The sequence below is a fragment of the Sebastes fasciatus genome, chromosome 10, assembly GCF_043250625.1.
Source record: "Sebastes fasciatus isolate fSebFas1 chromosome 10, fSebFas1.pri, whole genome shotgun sequence".
NCBI classification, from domain to species: domain Eukaryota; kingdom Metazoa; phylum Chordata; class Actinopteri; order Perciformes; family Sebastidae; genus Sebastes; species Sebastes fasciatus.
The window spans coordinates 9,783,520-9,806,763 of record NC_133804.1 but is presented as its reverse complement, the minus strand read 5'-3'; the positions used below and the strand labels follow the sequence as shown (position 1 = coordinate 9,806,763).

Here is a 23,244-nt window from a genome sequence, read left to right as displayed (position 1 = left end):
AGGTAGTAACTACTGGCTTCATCATATCGCCTCACATTAAAGGGAAACAAAACACCCTGACACAGAATTAAGTTTGTGCTATTCTAAATACACTGTACTTGACAGTAAAGTCAGCATATATGTACACACATGGATAACTCAATCCTAATTGAGCATCAAGATTGAATTTATATCATCAAGTTATTGAAATTGAAATTAAAGGGGAACTACGCCCATTTTCAAAATTCCTACATGATATTCCTATGGTTTAAGACAGTCCAAACAATATTAGTAAACATGAACAACTCACTCCCAAATCCCAAAACTAGAGTGCTAAAACTCAAACTTCAATGGCATACGGTATAAAGCTTGGAACTGCTTCATAGACAGTGAATGGGAGAGATGTTACAGATGACCCTGAGAGCACCCAGGGGAACGTTTTGAGTATATGGGAACATTTTCTGTTTCACAAATGACAACACTACAATAGAATAAAGCTCATTTGGGTATAAAAAAGAAAGAAGTCCACAAAATCAGACTCCCATTCATTGACTTCATCCAAAATCGCATACTATGCACTACATACTCAATATGTGTGCTGTCGTTCAACATACTTTGTGTGTATAATAGCAGTATGTTTCAAATTACACTTTACTTAACCATTTGATATTTTTCATGTATATCCAAACATTATTGAGAGACTGACACATCACTTGAAAAACAAGACATGGTGCACAATATTGAATTTCCTTCTCAGAAGACCAAATATAACCAGCAAATTAAAACCGCAAAGTTAAATCAAAAAGCACTTACAAACTCCAAAAAACAGAGGAATAAATATGACTGCTTATTTGTTGATTGGAATCTTATTTTACTTCTTTTAGACCAGATGGATTAATGTACACTAGGTTACATCTCTATTTACAAGACAACTTCAACGTGCAGTATACATCTAAATCTATAATCTTACGCTGGATTGCTTCAACACAATAAATACCTTACACACTCTATATATGAGGTTGGTTGTATGTATATGAATATGAACTTATCTGTTGACACTGCACTATTACAACGGGTAGTATTCTTTTTTCTTTTCTTTTTTTTTGTTTATATATGTTGTTGCTGCTGTCTGTATGTCCCTTTACAAGTAAGTGTAGGTATTCCTTTAACCTTAAATTAAAAAAAATAAAAATAAAAATACCTTAAACACACTCACTTATGATATCAATAAATGAAAGTCACATGTTGAATCAGGTAAATACAGGACGGTGTCGTTCTAAATCCTAACAGCAGGTGGCACATGAGAGCAGGTGAATATGAGGCAGGATTTCATCAAGCAAGTAAACAAAGACATTGTGTAAATATAGTTAAACAATAATAAAAGCTTGCATTCATTTACTGTATTTCACTTGTTTTCACATCTCAGTTGTGTAAACTTGGAGGTATAGAAGTACAGAAGCAATAAAGCCATAGCATAGCATCACCTGTAATACTTTTGCATTGGATTTATTGCATTCACTGCAGATTGTCAGCCTCTGAAATCCTCAGCACCGGGGAGCTGAAGTTGGACGAGTAGGGAAATAAGTTCTGGGTGCTCAGATAACTAATCTTCTTGTCGCCATCGTTTTCCAGACTGGCCTCCAGTGAGTTGGGCCCCTGGCTGCTGGGCTGCGGCGGGGGTACCAGGCCGTGCAGGAGGCTGTTCCCCAGTTGGGAGTTGCATCGAGCCAAGTTGTCAGTCAGATGCTGCATGTACACCTCCTCCAGCTGCTTCTCCAGCAGCCCGTTCAGCACCGAGTTCGACATGGGCTCCAACCCTGATCCGGGCAGATCCAAGCTGATGTTCACACTGGGCCCCATGACCAGATAGCCCTGGTCTGGTATGGATGAGGCAGACTCGCCTTGTTGGGCTGCCCATTCTGGGTGACGGGGGACAGTGTACTGGGGCACGATGGCTCTCGGTGGGTTGTGTGAGAAGCGGCCCGAGTTGGCCACCTGCAGGTCTGGGTACTGTTCCAAGAGGCTGCAATCGTCTAAGCAAAGTGTGAAGTCAGGGTCCAGGGTGAGGACAGGTGGACACCCAGGGATTAAGAGCCCTACAGGACCTTGAGGCACCACTCTCAGTCCCTGGAATTCAGTGGAATCTTCTTCCTGGTTTGGACCTGATTACAGAAAGTAAACTGGTTATTTGGATGTTTTCAATTCAATTTAGTTCGGTTTGGCATTTTTGCTACTTGGCATGAAAGTATTAGTGAGATTCAAAGTTAACACAGTAATAACACTTTAATGTAAATTTGTTTTGACGGCACAAATTTCTTGACCGCATTAACACAATTTTTAGGTTGTAGTGGGGTTTTAACGCTAGAATGGAGATACTGGCATCCTATGAAGCTAGAAAACCCAATGAATCGATTGGTACCAACAATGTCATAATAGCTTGTCACAAAGGAGATTAAATAACGCTCCAAATTTACGCTAAATTTTGGCGAGGAAAAACTGTCATTGCCATTTTCAAAAGGGTCCCTTGACCTCTGACCTCAACATATGTGAAGAAAATGGGTTCTATGGGTAAGAGTATTAAATACTTGACAAATCTCCCTTTAAGGTACATTTTGAGCAGATACAAAATGTGCGATTAATTTGCGAATAATCAGGATTAAATATTTTAATCGATTGACAGTCCTAGCAAGATTATATCTGACAAAGAAAAAACATTTTTATAAAAGGGAAGTTAAGAGCTCTAGACTGTGTAAAGTTAACGTCAGTAGCAGTATGGAAAGTTAAAATGAACACTACATCAGAAGGTTTGTATGTATTATAAGGCTGTTTACCTGCTTCAGTCTGTAGTTCTGTAGGCTTCGACTCCGAAAGAATGCAGTTGAGCTGATCCGTACGATGAGTGTGTACGTGTGATCTCTTTAGCTTAGAAGCAGAGGCAAACTTTCTCTCCTCCCTGTAAAGCAGCAATCTGAGAAAACCTTCAGCCAACATGACACAGGATGACTGTCCTCTTCTTCTTCTTTGCGTCTTATGATCTTCAGTCTAAAGTGCAAATGACACAGCGTGTTATTGCGTATGCTATTGTAAAGTTCTACTAGCTTGTTTCACTTCTGCAACTGAGAAGTGGCCCCTCCACCCACATAGGCCTACTTCCTTTATTAACATGTAACTGAAAATCACAGTTTAGAGAAGAGAGAACAGGGCATTTATAAACAAGCTGAGAAAGATTAATACGCATGAGTAAAAGTACCAACAAAAATATTTAGAAATACTCCATTATAGGTTAAAGTCCTGCATTAAAGATCTTACTACTTAAAGGTGCAGTGAGTAGGATCGGGCAGCATCTAGAGGTGTGGTTGCAGACTGCAACCAGCTGAAACTTCTCCCGTGTGCCAAGCGTGTAGGAGAACTACGGCGGCCGGCGCGAAAACATGAAAACATGAAAACGTGGAACCATGGATGGCCCTCTCTAGAGCCAGTGTTTGGTTTGTCCGTTCTGGGCTACTGTAGAAACATGGTGGCCGGCTCCCTGAAGAGGACCCGCTCCCTATGTAGATATAAACATCTCATTATAAGCTAACGAAAACACAACAATTCTTATTTTCAGGTGATTATACACTAAAGATACTTATTGATCCCCCTAAATGCTACACACTGGCCCTCTAAGTAAAAGTACAGAAGTATTATCAAAGGTATTTAAAGTATCAAAAGTACTGTGACACATATATTATGTTATATTACGTTATTATATTGTTTATACTGATGCACCAGTGTGTACGGAGCATTTTAAAGTTGTAAGCTGGTTAAGTTGGAGCCACGTACAGTAAGGACGTTTAGTGGTTCCCAACCTAGAAGTCGACCTCCTCCGGAAGGTCAAAAGATCTGTGGAGTTAAAGCTAGGGTTGGTAATCTTGAGAAACTGGCAAGAGTACGCTAGATTTTAAAAACGATCCAACCTATAAATCCAGCCCAGTGTTGCTGACTCTTTTCCAATGAAAGTAGCTAGCTGCACTAGCTCCAAAAGTCCCTAAATCTAGAGAGAAAATCGCCAAGTCATTATGAACATAAACATATCACAATGAACGTGACCAACCAGGCCATAAGCCAAAGACATTGGGAACCACTGGTTTAATCTTCAATAAATTAGAGTATAATATAACTGAAATACAAGGAGTACCTACGCAATGGAGTCACCGCTCCTATTAGTTTCATTAGCGATATTTCAATCAACTACAGGTCGTCCTCTTTCAGAATAATCATCTTCACCATATTCAAAGATGAAGTTAATATTGAGTCAGGAGAGGAGTGTTTGAGAATAAGTTTTCATAGTCATGTGCATTGCAATTCTATTCTTTAATATTTTATAAGTTTATCATGTCATGTCATGTAAATCTTAATCTGAAAAGTAGATAGTAACTACAGCTGTCACAAAGATGTAGTGAAGTAAATTGCACAATATTTGACTCTGACATGTGGTGGAGTAGAAATATAAATAGCATAATATGGAAATACTCAGGAAAAATACAAAGACCTAAAAACTGCTCAGTTGCACTTTCAGTGGTCGGAGAAGATTCTGAGGAATATTCGAAAAATGTTGCAAACCAGTAACTCAATGAGGGACGACTTCTTCAAAACAAATCCTACTTTCTCTTTTACAATGTTTATACTTTTAAGACAATGAAATCACCAACACAAAAATATGTTATAAGAAGGCAGAATTTATTTCAAATTTGTTTGACTTTGTCATTATGGAAACACATTTCATGACAACCAACAACCAACCAAGGAGTTCTGTGAGTCAAGCTTTTATTTGCAGTCTTATTCTTTTTATTTTCATTTTAGAGAAGATTGTGTAAAACAGGAATTACCGACACCACGTGAAACAGGATGTTTATAGCAAACGAAACAGCGATCCAACTCCCCTCAAAACAAAAACAGCAAACAAAAAAAAACTCAATGTCACATCCCTGTGTGTATGCAGACTTGTCATTTTGGCATATGTTATAATTTTTTTTAAACATTTCGTAGAAAAAAGTTTGCTATTAAAACAGCATTAAGACAATATAAAGTAAATACAAACAGAGAATGGGATAGATAGCTTTTACAGAAGGTGCTGCAGGTTTGGCGATGATGACGTGATTGGCAGGAGCACAAACATGTTTCCAGGATTGAACAGACGAGACTAGTTTTAGTTAAACAAATGAGGATAATGTTTCATGGATGATGTTCAGTCTGTTGGCCGAATGATGAATCTGTTACAATTTACAAAGTGCGTACATTTTGTTGATCTCAAAAAAGGAAGCTACACATTCATGCTAATGGTTGATTGACAGGTCATTGGGCCTATAGGCTTAGCAGGCTGAGCTTAATGGGAGGAAGCAGAGCTGTTTGTAGATACCCATAATGCTCTGCGTTTAGCACCTGCTTTCACTACAGCTGACAAGGCACAGCTGAACACAGATTAAAAGAAAAAGAACATACTGAAAAAAGTAAACCAAAACCGTCCATATTTATAAGCCAAGTGAAATTCTTTTTTTTTCCTGGATCAGATCCAGTCCAGGTCCATCTGGGGTCCAGATCTGGGTTCAGGTAGAAACGGTGTAAAAGCTGCTACTGCTGTGCTTTCTTGGCTAGAGCCTCGGCCTCCTGACAGAGACACAGAAAGGAGAGTGTGTTATATTAAAATGGAGGATATTGGTTTATATATCCCCTGCCACAGCACCGAGGAAACCCCCTCTGTTTCTATGGTAACTGGCACACCTCCCTGCAGCTCCCGTTGTGGCACGGAGGAGGCGCCAGTGTGCAGGAGGGAGAGGAAACGGAGAAGAAGAGGCCTGCTTCGGGTGTTGAGGATATCATGAACAGATGTATTATGTAATATGTGTGTGTTTTCTGTATGGACATCACATTGCGAGGATAAATATATATTTAGGCACATAAGCCGGCGTTTCAGGAAAAATGGCTGCAGGAGTTCAGTTCAGAGAAAGGACAGTGTGTGTTTGTGTTTATACAAGCTTTATACCTTGGAGCCCGGGGGAGCAGTCAGACCCAGGAACGCGTACACGGCGTTGTCCTCCCTGGCATCGAAGAAGGCCTCATAGTTCTGAGAAAAAGGGAGAGAGCTTTAGATGCAGATCGATCGGAGGATCAGCTCCAACCTGAGGAATGATAACGTGAAACAGACTCTGGATCAGCGCCTCGTCGTTGTCAGGGGGTTGTGTTATTTGTCCAAGGAAAGGCCTCGGTAGTTGATCCGATAGGAGGGTATTGTCTTTGAGAATGTCGCCCACAGTAAACACATTCACCCATTTACTGTTTAGTTGCCTGCAGTCTCTCTCACATTCTTGATCCCTCATTCCTTTGTTTTCACTCCTTTTGCTCCCACACACACATGCCGATACACACACAAACAGATTTGGATAAAGGGAGCCGTACAGCTGCAAGTATCCTGGGAAATGCTGTTCTCTTTGTCTCTGACATTCAATACAGCCCATCCTGCATTTGCAACTTCACTGCCAGCCCTCCATTAGTTGCATGACTGAAGGTTTTAGGCCCTGTGTCCTTCTAATGGGAGTAAATGAACATCGGAGGCCTGTACTACGAAGTGAGTTCAACACACCCAGGGTATCTTCTCGTCATCTGGCTTAAAGGCAGGGTTGACGATGTTCTCCAGTATACACTATTTGTTATATTGGTTGAAATGGTCTTGACACCCCGACAGCGATTCATTACTTATGAGCTCTGAAAAAGGACCGGAAAAGAGATGTCATCTGTAGCTGCTGTAATCCTGTAAAAACGTCTACCAATCACTGCCTCGCGGTCCGCTTGGAAAGAACCAATCAGATGCCTTCCTGCCTCCCTGCTTGTACTCTACCCTTGGGGTGCACCAGCCTGAACTCGAAGTGCGTCGCCTCAAGTTTACTGGAGAATGGAAGAGAAAACTCAGCCAAAAGTAGCACTCCAACATCGTCAACCCTATTTTGAATAGAGTTCAGGCTGGTGCACGCCAAGGGTAGAGTACGAGCAGGGAGGCAGGGAGGCAAGGAGGCCTCTGATTGATTCCTTAAATATGAAGCTTGAGCAAGGTGATGGTTAACTTAAGTTTGTGCTGAACCACAAACTTAAACACAAAGACTGGGAGCAGGGGAAAACAGCTCACCTGGCTCTGTTCAAAGGTAAAGAAATCTGCCTACCAGCACCTATAAAGATCACTATTTAACCCTTAAACAATCATGTTTCTTGAATCCGTACAACAAACAAAGTGAAAAAACGTTAAGTTGCCGTTTATTAAGGGGTAATGTGCCTAGATCTTGTTGTTTTTTTACTTTGGATTTTGTACAAATATAGTGTGTTTCCCTCCGTTTCTAGTCATTATGCTAAACTAAGCTAAGCTAAGCTAATCAGTTTTTGGCTCCAGCTTCATATTGAATGGACGGATATAAGAGTGGTATAACTGTCTTTTCCCAAAATGATGAACTATTCCTTTAAATGCTGTTTTGAAGCATTCTGCCAGGATACATTTATGGTAGATAAATTCTAAATCATTAATTTAATTTAGTATTAAAGCAGCTATATATATATATATATATCTATATATATATATATATATATACACATACTGTATAATATATTGTTTATTGTACACTTGGGTCAGCAGAACAAGCTAACATTGACATATTATCATGTTTTAGCAGACAGTTTCCTTTTTACTAAATCTAGCAGATACAGAGCAACATTATTATTCTGATTCTGTCCACATGTTTATGTAAATCCAGTATTTATTCTCCTTTTAGCTCTGTTTATGTCTTCAGCAACTAAGTATCTGGCTCTTTAGTTGCTAAATGCTCCACTTTGTTCACCGACTAGTCACTACTCTGCTCTGGTGCGGGGCAGGGAGGGTGCAGTGGGTTTATCTACCTTTTTTCTTGCTGAAAACGACACTGATGAGAGCCGTGAGAATGAACCAAATCAGTAAAGTCACATGCCATAAAACCAAAACAATGACACCTTTCACATTACACATAGTAATTATATATATTGATATGATAAAAAATGTTGATTAGTGCAGCTTTAAACATATTTAGTCTAAAAACATCAGAATCAGTGTTCAGAAGCCACCGTGCATGATTTGTGTATAGTAAGAACAGGTGCAGCTCTGCCAGTCACCTATCAGTCTAGCACTGTCATTGCATGAAAAATCATGTGCCAGTAATTCAGAGCATCTGTGTGCATGCGTGCCTCACCCCGCAATATTTGCAATCGTTAAATATCTGTGGGGGGAGAGGGTTCCCCGTGGCCGGCCGGGACTCCTCCGGAACGTTCTCTCTCATCCACTTCCTGTTGTCCTCGTTTGCCGCGATGTCACACTCCTCGAATACGATCTTATTGGCCGACAGGAAGCCCATCACATCCTGCTGCTGCTTTTTAATCTGCATGAGAGAGGGTGACAGAGGGGAAGTTGTCAGTTAGACGCGTGTTAACTTTCAGCCTTATGAGGAAACAGAAGGGCCTCGGTTCACCATACTGTCATCAGTCTGCTGCTTCTCCTCTGCTGTGAGAAATTACACTACAGAGATCACCGGCCGCTCTGTTACTAAGTTACCACTCGTTTGCTGAATGAAGTGATACAACATGAGAATTCAAGAGGGTGATCTCGGGCAAGGCTAAGCAGGGACGGATTGTGTTTTATCTGCATGGAAAAATGCCAGATAGCGAGGAGGACGGCAACGCCCAAGTCTGGAGTCCCATCATCATCCTCCTCCTCACTTTATTGTTTCAAAACTCCTTGCAGACTTTTAATTTGACAAACTGCCAATCATTTTTATATACTAAAGTGAGCATATTACTCACAAAGAAAGACTGTGTTTTCTCACTATCTGGGATTTTGATGCAGATGTGATTATTGTTTAAAGGCTCCCTGTTCTGTTGCATTGGCACAGCAGAGTATTTAACACTTCTTGTCTCATTGGTGACACTTTTAAAATAGTCGATTCGGCTCCATGCAAAACCACAAGCTTGTTATCTAAGAGGATGCAAATAACCGACTCCACGAACAGGAAATAAAAGTGTATCAAGAATGACAGGGTGACACCCTATAGAGAGGCGATGTCCCGGCGGTGGACCACCTTGGGACCTTATTTCGGAAAAAATATGAGCGGTAGTCACCGGCGAGAGACAATTTTTTTTTAAATCCTGTATCCTCACGCATATGATGTTTGTCAAGAAAGTGGCAGTTTGTTGTAAAACTGACACACTAAGCCGATTGTCGGTGAGCGTCCCTCACCGCACTGTTGGCTCTAGTCTGCCCGTGTCAGTTTTCAGCGACGTGGTCGTGAGAAAGCCGCTTTATTTCATGTACCTCTCATAACAACGGCTTGTATATAACCTCGACCTGCTGCTGTGGAGAGTTATTTCCTCTCACGCAGGTGCAGAACGTATGTGCTAGTTGGCCGTCGGCTGTCGTCTTTGCAGTGTGTTCGAGTGCAACTTTTTGGCCAAGACAAAGGAGACGTGAGGCGATGCAACAGTTGGCCTTCATCGCCGCTAGTTTGATCATATCATATCAGGTGTGTCTGGGCCTTAAGACTGTGAAAATACGTAATTAGAAAGACTACACACCCAAAAGTTGCGCAAGTGACGTCTCTCTGGCTGAAGCTACGATGCCTGTGTGTTTCATACTGGGATTTACTCACACGAGCAACGGGTCTTGTTGGTTCTTTCGCTTTGTGCTGGTATCGGATCAGCACTTGGTATCGGCTGATACCGCAAGTCCAGGTATCGGAATCGGGAAGGAAAAAATGGTATTGGAACATCCCTAGAAGTAAGGTCCCATGTGATCCACAGGAAGGGGAGGGACTTCCCCTCTCTATGGGATCTCCCCTCCATCAACGTTACTGTCAGGTATGTCCTATGTAAGCTGCTCTGTCACAGAGTAACCCAAATACAGTCACACACAGCGAGGTAATAAAGAAGCTACAGAGAGGATAGAAATGTGTGCTTGTCTGGATGTGTTCTGCCTCTATCATTATGGTCGTGTGTGATGTAGTATAAGAAACTGTGGTCCAATGAGGTCTCAGTGGGTGTGTGTTAGAGGGAGGATGGCCCTACAAGGCCAGACGGAAACAAGAGCTCCTCTGGGACTCGAGAGGAGGTAACTGGTCAAACACGAGCCAAATAAGGCCTGCTGCGAGCCAAGGAGACACACACACACACATCCAGCCTGAGGCTGCAAACACATTCACACACATAAAATCAAACTTCATGGTAAAAGCACTACAAGGTTCTATGGATGATATTGTCTTGCTGTCAGTTCTCCACGTGAGGGCTCCTCCCAGCTTTGTGGTGTGCAGGCGAGACAGGTGGATTACTTATTATTCAGCCATCTGCTGAAACAACACGGACCCATGGAAATGAGGGCGCTGCTGACAATGCTGGCAGATTAGCCGTGGTGCAGTTTGAATCATTTAATGGCAGTTGCACTCCCGAGGCCAAAGTCCTAAAACCAGCTCTTTGCCCACCTGCTCTGGGAACCGGCTCGGGACGGAGCAACGGAGTGGAACGCCATGAGCTCGGACTCACTTTGACTCACTCTGTCTCTAAACACAGACCTCTCTCTGGTGGAAGAATCTGCACAGCCTGCTCTTTCTCCCTTTCGACTTACATTAGCACAGTGCACATTAATATATTAACTAACGTTATCCTAAATTTCTAAAGCGACAAGTTGAGCACAATGTTCCACTTTCTCCTCTTTTCTCCTTTCTTTTGGTGCACTCTGGCCATTGCCCAAGCAGCCTGCATTGTACTGTTGCCAAGCGAAATTAATTTGTAGGGCACACTGGCCTCATGCCATCTGCCCCGAACTCTAATTGCACAGTGAGAGTTCCCAGCTTTGCCCCGTTTAGTCTTCAGTGGAGCTCTTGGGGATTCTAATATGGAAGAAAACAGGCGTGCCCTGCCTCTGGGTGTGGTACTAAACAACTACTGTTGCCCCATCACTCCTTATCTATGTCTCTGGAACGCTAGAAAATTACTCCTCAGTCTTAATAACATAGACAAGACAGTGAGGCAGTGTCAGACCTGCAGACAGTCATGCTTTCTTTCACATAACCTCAACAGTTTCCCTTGGTATGCAAATATAAACTGACATTAAGTATAACACAATGCACAAGCAGAGGCGTTGTCTCTGAGTTGTTAGTTTTGACTAGACATGCATCAGGCAGTAACCCTTCTAAAACTTGCATTCTCTCTAATATCCAGCAGGGGGCGACTCCTCTGGTTGCAAAAAGAAGTCTGATTGTGCAGAAGTCTATGAGAAAATGAGCCTACTTCTCACTTGATTTATTACCTCAGTAAACATTGTAAACATGAGTTTATGGTCTGGGAGTTTCATCTTACAAGTTTAACCTTTTCACAGTGTGTTTTCAGTTCATGAAAATTAATTGTTACATTTTGTTCGCCTAAAAACGTCTTATTCAGTGTTCGGTTGTACTTAGCTCCACCCTCTTGAAGTCACCTCCTGTTACAAAAAAACAAGATGGCGACGGCCAAAAAGCCGAAATCTAGGGTTCAAAACGGCAGTCCACAAACCAATGAGTGGCATCGCGTTGACTACGTCCACTTCTTCTATACAGTCTATGGTTTTTAGCCATGCTGGCACCATGGCTCTGTCAATGGCAATACTTGTCGGTCGGTCGGTCCACCACTTTGGTTCAAACTGAAATATCTCAACAACTGTATTATAGGTTTCCATTAAATTTAGAACAGACATTCATGGTTCACAGATGATGAATCCTACTGGGTTTGGTGTTTCCCTGACATTTCCTCTAGCACCACGTGAGGTTGATATTGTGGTTCTTAGTGAAATATCTAAAAAACTATTGGATGGGTTAGCATAACATTTTGTACAGACATTCATGATCCCCAGAGGAGGAATCCTGATAACTTTGGTGATCCTCTCACTTTTTCTTCATGTATCCTGTGAAATATCTCAACATCTACATGTTGGAATTGTAATAACTTTGGTGATCCCCAGACTGCTCCTCTAGCGCCATCATCAGGCCAAGTTTGAATTTGTCCAGAACTTTGGTTTATGAACAAATACCTGCAAAGCTAATAACGTTCCAGCCTCAGCTTTGCGTTTAGGGCTATTTAGCAAATGTTAGCATGCTAAAATGCTAAACTAAGATGGTAAACAGGGTGAACTTTACTAAATCTATAACCTGTTCTATATATCAGCATGTTAGCATTGACATTGTGAGCATGTTAGCATGCTGATGTTAGCATTTAGCTCAAAGCACCCATAGACCATCTCTAAAGAGGACGTAGTCATGACGTCACCCATCAGTGTTTGGACTGCCTTTTTGAAGCCTCGAGTTTGGCATTTTGGCCGTCGCCATCTTGTTTTTTTTGCAACCAAAAGTGACATGTGAGGGTGGAGCTAAGTACAACCGAATGTTGAATAAAAGATTTTTTAGCCGACCAAAATGTATTGTAAACAATTATCTTTCATGAACTGAAAACACACTATGACGGGGTGAAAGTTGTAAGACAAAAACGCCCAGACTGGAAAACGCTGTGGTAACAACCTGTCAATCACACGGTAGCCACGCCCTAAAGCATAGACCATAAACTCATGTTTACTGAGGTAATAAATCAAGTGAGAATTAGGGTCATTTTCTGATAGACTTCTATACAATCAGACTTCTTTTTGCAACCAGAGGAGTCGCCCCCTGCTGGCTGTTAAGTCACTTCTGCATTGGCTTCACTTTTCAGACCCGGAGGCTGCCCACTAAAAGCACCCCTGCACAGCCCTCACAGAGCTGCTAGCATGGCTGTAGACTCTAATATGTATTGAAATAGGATCATGGAAATGGTGCCAGGTAAACTGTCACTAACATATAGAAGTTCAGTAAACTAATTCAAAATGTTGATTTTAGTGCACCGATACCGATCAGTGTGCATGAAACAAGTGTTTGTTTCATGCACACTGATACCAATTTTATCAGCAGTGACCTGGCACCCTTCTTATGTGTTATCACATTCCCAAACAGTCCACGTACAAACCCGTGGAAGAACTGCAGCTATCACTTGATGATTCAGCGTGTCCACTAAAGTCTGGAATGAGTAAAACTGCATGGCAATATGAGTGATTATTAGCACATTTAAACATTTCTGATTAATTCAATATCTGTTATTTCAAATCAATTTTGAATAAGTAATTTCCAATATATTTGCTATTGGGTAACAAGAAGTAATAGATCTAATGCATATAAGGCAAGTTACAGTAAAACATATCTTTTGTTGCATGGATCATTATTTTGACTCCAAGTAGGCAAATGAACAAAAAAACACAGATGTGGAGAGAGAATAGGAAACATATGCTCTTTGGTTTACATTCCACATCGTCATCATCATGTGAGAGCTGTGGCAGGGCCATGAGATCTGATCCGGAGCTGATCAATTCCTCACAAAGGGCAGAACTCTGGCATTAACAGCTGCCAGACAATGGCAGGTATTGATTGGATGCACTGTATCCACAACAACATAGGCTCGGATCAATACGGTGGAGACTGATTCAATCAGTTACGTCGGCTCGGGGTCGGGGTCAATTCATGTGCAATTCACTCGCATGTAAAAAGAAAACACATTTAAACGGGATGTTGTCAAACATTCTTCACAAATGACCTTTCTAACGGCTCAGGAGTCCAACATTTGAAAAACCCACTGACTAAAGGAAACATGAATCACCCCCAGTCCTGTGTGTTTGGTAGGGATAAAGGATTTGTTTTGATTAGATCAAGTCTGATTTGTGCTGAAAACAGACGCTGAGTGGGATTTTAGCAGCAACAGTAGCCAACACCCAACCTTGAGCTCAGTCAGCATTACAACACTGTTACAAAAGAGCCTTACACTGCTGCTCTGAAACAACAGCAAGAGGCCAGAGAGTAACCTTTTATACTGACTAACTGTCGCAGCCATCCAACTCAAGTCTGACCTACAGGCACTAATGTCAAACCTATAGTGGAAGAAGAAGAGCAGTAAATCTGAAACAGAGAGTACAAGACTTGGACGTGAACAATGCAGCTGTAAACACTGGAAACATATTTCCATGTTGTTACTGATTCTTAGTGCATTTATAGTATAATATAATGAAGAAATTGTACAATAGTGTGGCTGCAGCGCATAAAGGGAAATGGGTCAGTAAATGTGCTCTGGCGCTGGCTGGGATTGGCTCTTTCCACAGACGTTTTCAGCTCTCAGTTAGCGCTCCACAGTCTAGAAGCACTGCTACAGGTGTGTATTTACATGTGTGAGTTTGTTATTCAAATTTAGTCAAAATGTAAACCTGAGAAGCAGGTCAAACTAGAATAAGTAGCACTATTCTCTCAACGATACTGCATGTACAAATATATGAATGTATTTTAATTTTTTTACATTTTGTCAGAAGGTGAGGATATGGGTACGTAGCATGACCTAATCTTTACACAGCCATTGACGGTAACACTAGAAGTGTTAAGTCTCTGGAGAATTCACAGCGAGTCACAACGCCATTCTTCAGGTGACTCAAACGTTCTGTTTCTCATTAGACTGGGTGGAAATACGATGATGTCACCTCGCATTCAGTTTGCAGGGATACCACCCACCACAAGGGACTAGCACAGGTCAGGGGTCAGGGGAGAACTAAGCTGGCAATAAGTGCTTTGCTCAGGGACACTAACCCCCACAGTAACTGAAGCAAGGAGCAGACCTGGAACAGTCCTTTTTGGTTGCTTATTATGTTCCTTTTTTTCTGTCAGAAAGGTGTTGATTCCACACATTGATAATATGCAAACTGTAGTTTTTGGTCTTTTGTTAAATGTGTTTTTCCTCAAACTACAGCATCAAATCTTCACATAGATAACATTTATTCCAGGACTATTATATTGTACTGCAATAAGTGTACACTTGTATACTGGGCACACACATACCAACCAGACAGCAACTTCCGGGTCTGAGAAGTGAAGCCAATGCGGAAGTGTCTTAAACTTGCATTCTTTCTAATAGCCAGTAGGGAGCGACTCCTCTGGTTGCTAAAAGAAGTCAGATTGTATAGAATCTTAGGCTGTATATACGAAGTGGACATAGTCACGGTGACGTCACCCATCGGTTTCTGGATTGCCGTTCTGAAGCCTGGAGTTCCGCATTTTGGCCGTCACCATCTTGTTTTTTTTAAACCAGAAGTGATACGAGGCGGTGGAGCTAAGTACAACCCAACTCTGAATAAGACATTTTTAGGGAACTAAAATGTTATAATTAACTTTCATTAACTGAAAACACACTGTGAAAGGTTATAGGTTGTAAGACAAAAACACAGACAACTCCCAGACTGGACAACGCTGTGATAGTCACGCCCTAAAGCATCCCCTGCTTTATGGTCTATTTGATTCTAAATGGGACCATAATTTACTAAATGAACATCATGATGTATTGAAGAAGACTTGAAACTAGTGATTGAGACCATAAACTCATGTTTACAATGTTTACTGAGGTAATAAATCAAGTGAGAAGTAGGGTCATTTGCTCATAGACTTTTATACAATCAGACTTCTTTTTGCAACCAGAGGAGTCGCCCCCTGCTGGTGATTACAAAGAATGCAAGTTTAAGGCACTTCCACATTAGCTTCACTTTTCAGAAATGGGGGTTTCCCACTGGAGAAAAGTCTATGAGAAAATGACCCTACTTTCACTTGATTTATTACCTCAGTAAATATTGTAAACATGAGTTTATGGTCTCAACCGCTAGTTTCAAGTCTTCTTCAATACAGCATACCTTGTGATTGACAGGTCGCTACCACGGTATTGTCCGGTCTGGGAGTTGTCCGTGTTTTCGTCTTACAACTTTAACCCTTTCACAGTGTGTTTTCAGTTCATGAAAGTTAATTGTAACATTTTGACCGCCTAAAAATGTCTTATTCAGCGTTCGGTTATAGTTAGCTCCACCCTCTTGTGTCACTTCTGGTTGCAAAAAAAACAGATGGCGACAGTCAAAAACGAAGATGGCGATGGCCAAAATGCCAAACTCGAGGCTTCAAAATCGTTGTTCACAAACCAATGTGTGTTGTCAATGTGACTACGTCCTCTTCGTCTATGATACCAACCTAATCTATTAACCATTCATGCAGACGTGAAATGTTGAGGAACGATCCTGTTGACACAACTCGCATAAGTTCTTCATTACCTGTTGTTTCCATACTGTACTTCTCTCTATCTGACCTTTGTACATTAGTACACGTCTTTTGCGAATCAGCTCCGATTGTCTTATATATAGATTTCAGTCCATTAAACCGTATAACACATGGTTCTTGAGATGTTTACAAGCCTCGGCGGTGCTACATAGAACCATTTCCGATAACGTTTGCTGTTATATGGATCAGATTCTGCATAAAATCAATATGCATTAATAGCTATAAATATGCACTGACACAGAACAGGATGTTATGTCTTTAGAAAATACATGTGGCTGAATAGTGCTGACTGTTGTAGCTTGTGAAGAGCTGAATCTGATACATCCCTCTGGCTAATTTTACTGCCTCTCTCTCTCTCTCTCTCTCTCGCTGACCTGCAATCGTTTCCTCAGCGGAGCAAAAGGCTTTAAATGTAGCTTTTTGAAATACTCCTACTTGTCTCTCTGTTTTGGCTGTTGCTCCATTCACATCACATGCTGAACTAGATTAAAGTGATTCATGCAGCAGCAGACAGACACTGCTGGTTAGTGGAATGCAATCACATTGTTTTGTAGACACTGATTCAATCGAACTGCAAGCTGAGGGTTTCAACCACAATTTGTCACTCAGCAGCTTTTAACTAGTCTGAATGTCTCTTTTTAATGGACTATTCCATCAAAGACAGACATTGCATAGAGAGATTGTAACATAAATACTGTATAAATCAGTGCAATAAAACTCTGTAACATGACAGCATATCTTACATCTAAATAAATCCAAAGACATTTGGTACCATAGCAGAGCGGATTAAGATAAAACAGACACAACTCTAGTCTGTAACGCTGTTTTTCTTTCAACGCTAAAATAAGATGCAGAATGATAGATGATAATATGAGTATAAGTGTGTCCGAGCAGCATTTAAGAGGACATGTTAAGCTTGTCCACTTGTTCTAGCAGACTCTACTAGAGACAGATCAATGAGAGGTAATGCATTTTCCCCAGACGGGCTCCAGCACGGTGATGGCATCGCTGGCTCTAAACTCAAGAGCTTTACAGGAAGCTCCCGTCCTCTCTGACTGCTGCGGAGTTTTTGCAAATGCCATTTACTGTAAGGGCAATAAAGTTACTCAGAGCTGTCCAGCTGAAAATTATACTCTGCGCTCAATCACTTCCTCTGTATGTGAGCTGTGAAGACAAGCGGGTAAATCATCCTAAATGTGACAAGGGACTTTCATTTGAGTGACTTTGGTGTTCAATTTTGATTTAAAGGCTGTTCTATCTGTGTCATTTCTATTACAACACTTTAAATTGTGCACTATGAAACATTTCAGTATCATCCTAGAGTCTAGGTTTTCTAACTCATTTTAGTTCATGGGCCACATACAGTCCAATTTGATCTCAAGTGGGCCGGACCAGTAAAACCATTGCATAATAACCTACAGAAGTGTACAGAAGCACAAATACATTCTGAAAACATTCACAATTAATGAACAATTCATGGAGAAAACAGATGACGAACAGCCTGAAATGTAGGGCTGGGCAATATATCGATATCGTGATATGAGACTAGATATCGTCTTAGATTTTCGATATCGTAATATGGCATACATGTTTTCTTTTCCTGGTTTTGAAGGCTACATTAAAGTTAAGTGATGCAATTTTCTGAACCTACCAGACTATTGTGGCTGTTCTATTATTTGCCTTTACCCACTTAGTCATTATATACACATTACTGATGATTATTCATCAGAAATGTCAATTTTACAAGATGACATTTGAACACATCATGATAATGTTTTAATTTACATACGCTCAATACTCATACTCAGGAAAAAGCACAAAGAATACATTTTTGAAAGTCCAAGCCTAACCTAGTCGATTTATTCCTAAACCTAACTAAGTAGTTTTATTTTGAAAAGACAGGAGCGGAAATTGACATGTGCATCACATGTTGCTGGACATTCGTAGGGAAAAGCATGAAAGTTGAAAGTCGTGATGAGCGTCACGACAAATAGGGAAATTCGTATGTACACGAATCAAATACTGTCATGAGACTGTGTTGGTATTTTATCATACACTCCTTTATATCCGTTTGTATACTGTTTTTTTCAGAATTTACTAGTAATCTCTGATGATCCGCCTCAAGTTTCTCGACAAAAACTAAATTTTACAAGATTAAATTTGAACACATCATGACAACTTTTACCTTTGCCCATAGTAGATGCTTGCACCCGTCATAATGTTACTCAATGGAACCGCCGTTAACGTTAGCAGTTAGCTCTATTATTTAGCCAAGCAGGACTGTGCTGCCCACCGGCTGCAACAGCTAACAGCGACTAGAAAGCATTAATGCCCTCATTTCAACTTCAAATATCAGCTGTTCTTCGTCCATATGGAGGCTCTCAAAGCAAGCGTCAGGTATAAATAGAGACAGGGCGTCCGACAAAAGTTCAGTCCCGCTGTGCAGCGCTGCGTCACTCTGGGATAGTTCGAACACTCCAATAGAAAACAATACAATCAAGCTGATTTTGTTGCTGACGCTCGCTAGTGTCACATTCAGTATAGGGTCCATGGTTATGACACGGACACAGTTATCTCATGAGACACGCATTATCAAGAGAGACCTGGTACAACTTGGTGGCAACTGTAGGTGGCCTACAGTGGATATTTGGTGGCCACAGCGTAACTTTTTGTGGCCATGGGCCATCGGGTCATGGCTAATGTCGTACCCTGATGTGGGATCCATAAAAGCGTCTCTGGCATAGGGCCTGCTACTCCCATTTAGAGTCAAATAGACCATGAAGCGGGGTATGCTTTAGGGCGGGGCTACCTTGTGATTGACGGGTCGTTACCACGGCGTTGTCCGGTCTGGGAGTTGTCTGCGTTTTCATCTCACAACTTTAACCCTTTCACAGTGTGTTTTCAGTTAATGAAAGTTAATTGTAACATTTTGGTTGCCTAAAAATGTCTTCTTCAGGGTTCGGTTGTAGTTAGCTCCACCCTCTCGTGTCACTTCTGGTTGCAAAAAAACAAGATGGCGACAGCAAAAATGCTAAGCTTGAAGCTTTAAAACATGGATGTATAAGATAAGTATGATTAAGACCTGGATACGCCGCTGCTCAGCCTTGCATTTAATTTTTTTTTCAGTGGCCACTCGCGGTATTGCAATGAAAACTCCCGAGCCATCGGGCCATAGTTAATGTCTTACCCTGACGTGGGATCTATAATAGCGTATCCAGCATAGGACCTGCTACTCTTATGAGGACAGTGCAACCCCCTGTGGACAAATAAGAATAGCAGTACATTTTATTGAACTTCTCTGAAACTTTCACATTTTGCAAAGTCACCCAGTGGTAGGAGTGTAAGAAAATATGGATACACATGAGTATCGCAATATTATGTTTTGCAATACTGTATTGATTTTTAATTAACCTCTTAAAAATCTGACGGCCTGCCAGCAGCCCCGACTGCTATTCTGTCTTTCAGAGGTTGTAGCGGGCTCAGTTTTAAAGCTAGAGTGAAGATACTTTCATCATATGAAACTGAAATGGAGCCCATAGGTGCCAACCATGGTACGCTTGCATGTTGCGAAGGACGCTAAATAACTCTCCAAAGTTACTCTAAATTTTGGCGAGGAAAAACTGGCATGACCATTTTCAAAGGGGTCCCGTGACCTCGGACCTCAAGATATGTGAATGAAAATGGGTTCTATGGGTACCCTTTACAGACATGGCCACTTTATGATAATCACATGCAGGTTTTTGGCAAAAAACATGTAGTTTTATGCATGCAGTAATGTGTTATTTTTGCCTATTCTAAAAATGGTGTAATTGAATATTTCTGCATACTGGGGTCTCTAAACAGTCTTGGAATTGCATAAATTGGGTATCACTGGAAAGCTGAGACTCTTGTGTATCAAATGAGTCCTACTGTATTCACGTGTAATGATGTTAGTCCATATAGTAGCCATTTCACATAGAAAATTAGAAAAAAATGACAATATACCGCCTTGCTTGCAGTATCACAATATATCGCAATATATTGAATTGTTACCCCTGTATCGTGATACGTATTGTATCGCCAGATTCTTGCCAATACACAGTCCTACCCAGTGGGCCGCATAGGACGCTTTGGCGGACCGGTTCTTGCCCTCGGGCTGTATGTTACATACATCTAGGACACCCCTGTCCTGGGCTGTGACAAGCACTAAGTGGTTCTTCCACATCACTGAAAATGTTAAGAAGCTGGCAATAACCAGAAGCAAACTTTACAACAAGAACAGCGCCGTTATAGCCAGAATGCATGCTTTAGTTGCATTTTAATGTAGCAAATGAAAAAGTTCCTACAAGTCCAGACCTCCAACAAGTCCCAAACAGAGTATGAGCGTTCCTGGGCTGCAGCTGCATGTCTAAAAATGAGCCCTGGAGCATTGCATCACCATCATTCCTCCACCATTCTGGTACAAAACTGGCAAGAATGAAGCTGATGGTCCTCTGTGGCTGCAGGACAGTGAAGGCAACACTCAAGACTGTGAGCCACCCTATCCTGGCATCAGGAACATGGATTTTTTTGCATGCATTTCCTGTTTGTGAGCTGCAAAAAAAACACTGAATTCAGGAAACCACAGCTTGAGAGAGAGAAGTGTTAACTTCCTCCCTGTCTGTTATTATACTCTGTGATAAAGTTAAAGAGAGGAGGGGGAAAGACAAGAGAGGAAAAAGACATTGACAGACTCCATCTGTGTTCTCGAGGAGGGCAGAGCAGATGTTTACTGATGAGTCAGACCACTCCAGACTGAGAGGATGATGGACATCAGTTAGTTAGTGGATGAGTTCAATAAAAGTTCAGCTGCCTTATTTTTTAATAGTCTAACAAGCACATGCATCCAGCTAAAACATCACAAATATACATATTTATCTCTTACCGAAGTGGATCCGGAGGACGATGCTATGTACACTTTGATCACCATGATAAATCCCTGGTGGTGGTGCAGACACGAGGTTGTTAGCTTGGTTGGTTGGTTGGTTGGTTGGTGGCTCCTGCTTCCTTTGCAGGACAAAAAGAAACTAACAAGCAACAACAAACTTCCCCCCGAGCAGAAATGCTGTGTGTGGCTTGTTGAAGGCAGACTGGCTATCTGCGCAAACGCTCCTGTTCTCAGCACTGGATGGAGCTTTATGCATTCCTCCTCCGCCTCTATTACTCTGACTGCCTCTCCGCCCCTTACAGTCTCTCTCTCTCTCGCTCTCTCTCTCCCTTTCTCTCTGTCTGTCTGTGCAGCCGCTCAACACACACACACACACACACACACACACAGACTGGGAGACGCGTTCACGCACCGCCCAGAGAGAGGAGGCAGTGGGCCTATCATGATGGCAACACAAACAGGGTTATATTGTCTGAATATTTCAGCCCCATTGTCTGCTGCAAAGCCAGACACTGTGACTACTACTATTGTGCTTTTTTTTTTTTTTTTTAACAGTGCGAAAATGTGCACCGGTGAAAGTGCATATAAGGTGAATAAAAACAAATAAAATATGCGATTTTTTTTTAACACTTATGTGCACAGCCTCTCTTTTTAAGCGCCAGTCCAGCAGAGCAAGAGCAGCAGCCACATCACCATCATGATTATTATAGCCGGGCTCTGTGGGCCCCCTGCAGGCGTCTGGAGCAGACGACGCGAGGGCTTATTTCCTCTGAAACGAATTTAGCAAACTGACAAACAAAAAAAAAAAATGTGTCGAGGAGAGAGGAGAGGAGAGGAGAGGAGTGGGCGCCATATTGGACTCAAACACGAAGTGAAATTTTTATGGTGGAGATTTATCCTCCTGTCTGTTGCTGCTGCTGCAGATGTGAGCTGTGGTTTTCTAAAGGATGCATTGCTTTAAAACACCATGCATGTCTGCCCTGCATAACCTTTTTTTTTCTTGCACACACTCTGTGCACGGAGGCAATATGTCCCTTTCCCCTCTTTCTTAGCCTCCCATCTCTCTCCCCTCTCTGCTAGAAGCCATTCAGACCACCAGAAACATCACCGACTCCAAGTGTTCTGCAGAAGCCCGGATGGCGTCCCCTGATTGGCTGAGCGCCCTATCAATCATGCCCTTTAGCCGCACCCCTCCCCCCATTCAACCACTCGCCTCTCTCTGTTTCCACTGTGTTTACTACACTGCCGAGCATACGGGAGACACTCGTCTTCACATGCACTGACACCCACTGAGAAAAAAAACAGCTTTTTAGTTGTATTTGTAAAGAAAAACCTCCAAGAGATCAACATGCCCAAAAGAAAGGTACGTATGCACATGATAATAAAAATAGTTTGATAAGGATATGGGGTGTTAATGCATTGCAAAGGGCTGAGAAGACATCCCTCTGAGACATTACTTAATTATAACGTAACGGATAACTGGTATTTGTCGCTGGGAATTTTTTGCCTATTTTCTAGATATAATGTACATTTTTTATGCGTTGCAATGAATATTTTCCCGATCATACCCGGCCTTTAAATGAGGTTTATATGTGCAAGAGCCGCTGTCCTTTGGGGGGAGTCAGAAGTCTCTCTCGGTCTCCATGCAGTTAAAGCACAAGCAAAGCAGCCATGCTTTGCAGCTCTTGTCCACCTTCGTCGACTCGACCCTGCCGAGAACAAAACGCTTCGCTTTTCGCGATTTCGCAACCAAAACCGGCAAAAAGTGCCACCAGAAATTTCTTCAGTGCTTTTACTATGCATTTTGGCCGCGAAAACAAACACTCGCCGTCGTGTTTCGATAAAATAGTATATTTTCTCTCTTTGTTCGCGGTCCCAAATGGCTGCGCTGGCGTGTTTCTGCCGCCGGGTGGCGCCGCGGAGCCGCAGCGGCAAAAGGTCCCTCCCACCTTTTCTCAGAGACTCCCGCGCCAGCTTTCAAATGTTCACTGCATGTATTGAATGAGAGAAAGAGATGGGGGAGTGAAGGGGAGAAACAGGGCCTGGGCTCTCAAATATAAGGCTCCAGAGGCCCACATGGCTGAGATCTCACAGCCCATTAGTGAAACCAGGTGTCACCATCACATCCCTGGGCTG

At 41.9% G+C, this 23,244-nt stretch overlaps 2 protein-coding genes across 2 annotated transcripts; both read right to left on the bottom strand.

Annotated features, from left to right (window-relative positions):
- Window positions 1-830: 830 nt before the first annotated feature.
- Window positions 831-3,071, bottom strand: LOC141775067 (uncharacterized). Its single transcript, XM_074647990.1, has 2 exons — window positions 2,811-3,071; window positions 831-2,141 (listed from the first exon to the last, which is right to left on the bottom strand). Exons 1-2 carry the CDS (start codon window positions 2,968-2,970, stop codon window positions 1,495-1,497), a joined length of 807 nt encoding a protein of 268 aa, XP_074504091.1. The 5' UTR covers window positions 2,971-3,071; the 3' UTR covers window positions 831-1,494.
- A 1,606-nt stretch (window positions 3,072-4,677) lies between these two features.
- Window positions 4,678-21,446, bottom strand: sh3bgrl (SH3 domain binding glutamate-rich protein like). The gene is made up of 4 exons (XM_074647989.1): window positions 21,106-21,446; window positions 8,223-8,408; window positions 6,002-6,082; window positions 4,678-5,625 (listed from the first exon to the last, which is right to left on the bottom strand). Exons 1-4 carry the CDS (start codon window positions 21,148-21,150, stop codon window positions 5,590-5,592), a joined length of 348 nt encoding a protein of 115 aa, XP_074504090.1. The 5' UTR covers window positions 21,151-21,446; the 3' UTR covers window positions 4,678-5,589.
- Window positions 21,447-23,244: the final 1,798 nt, after the last annotated feature.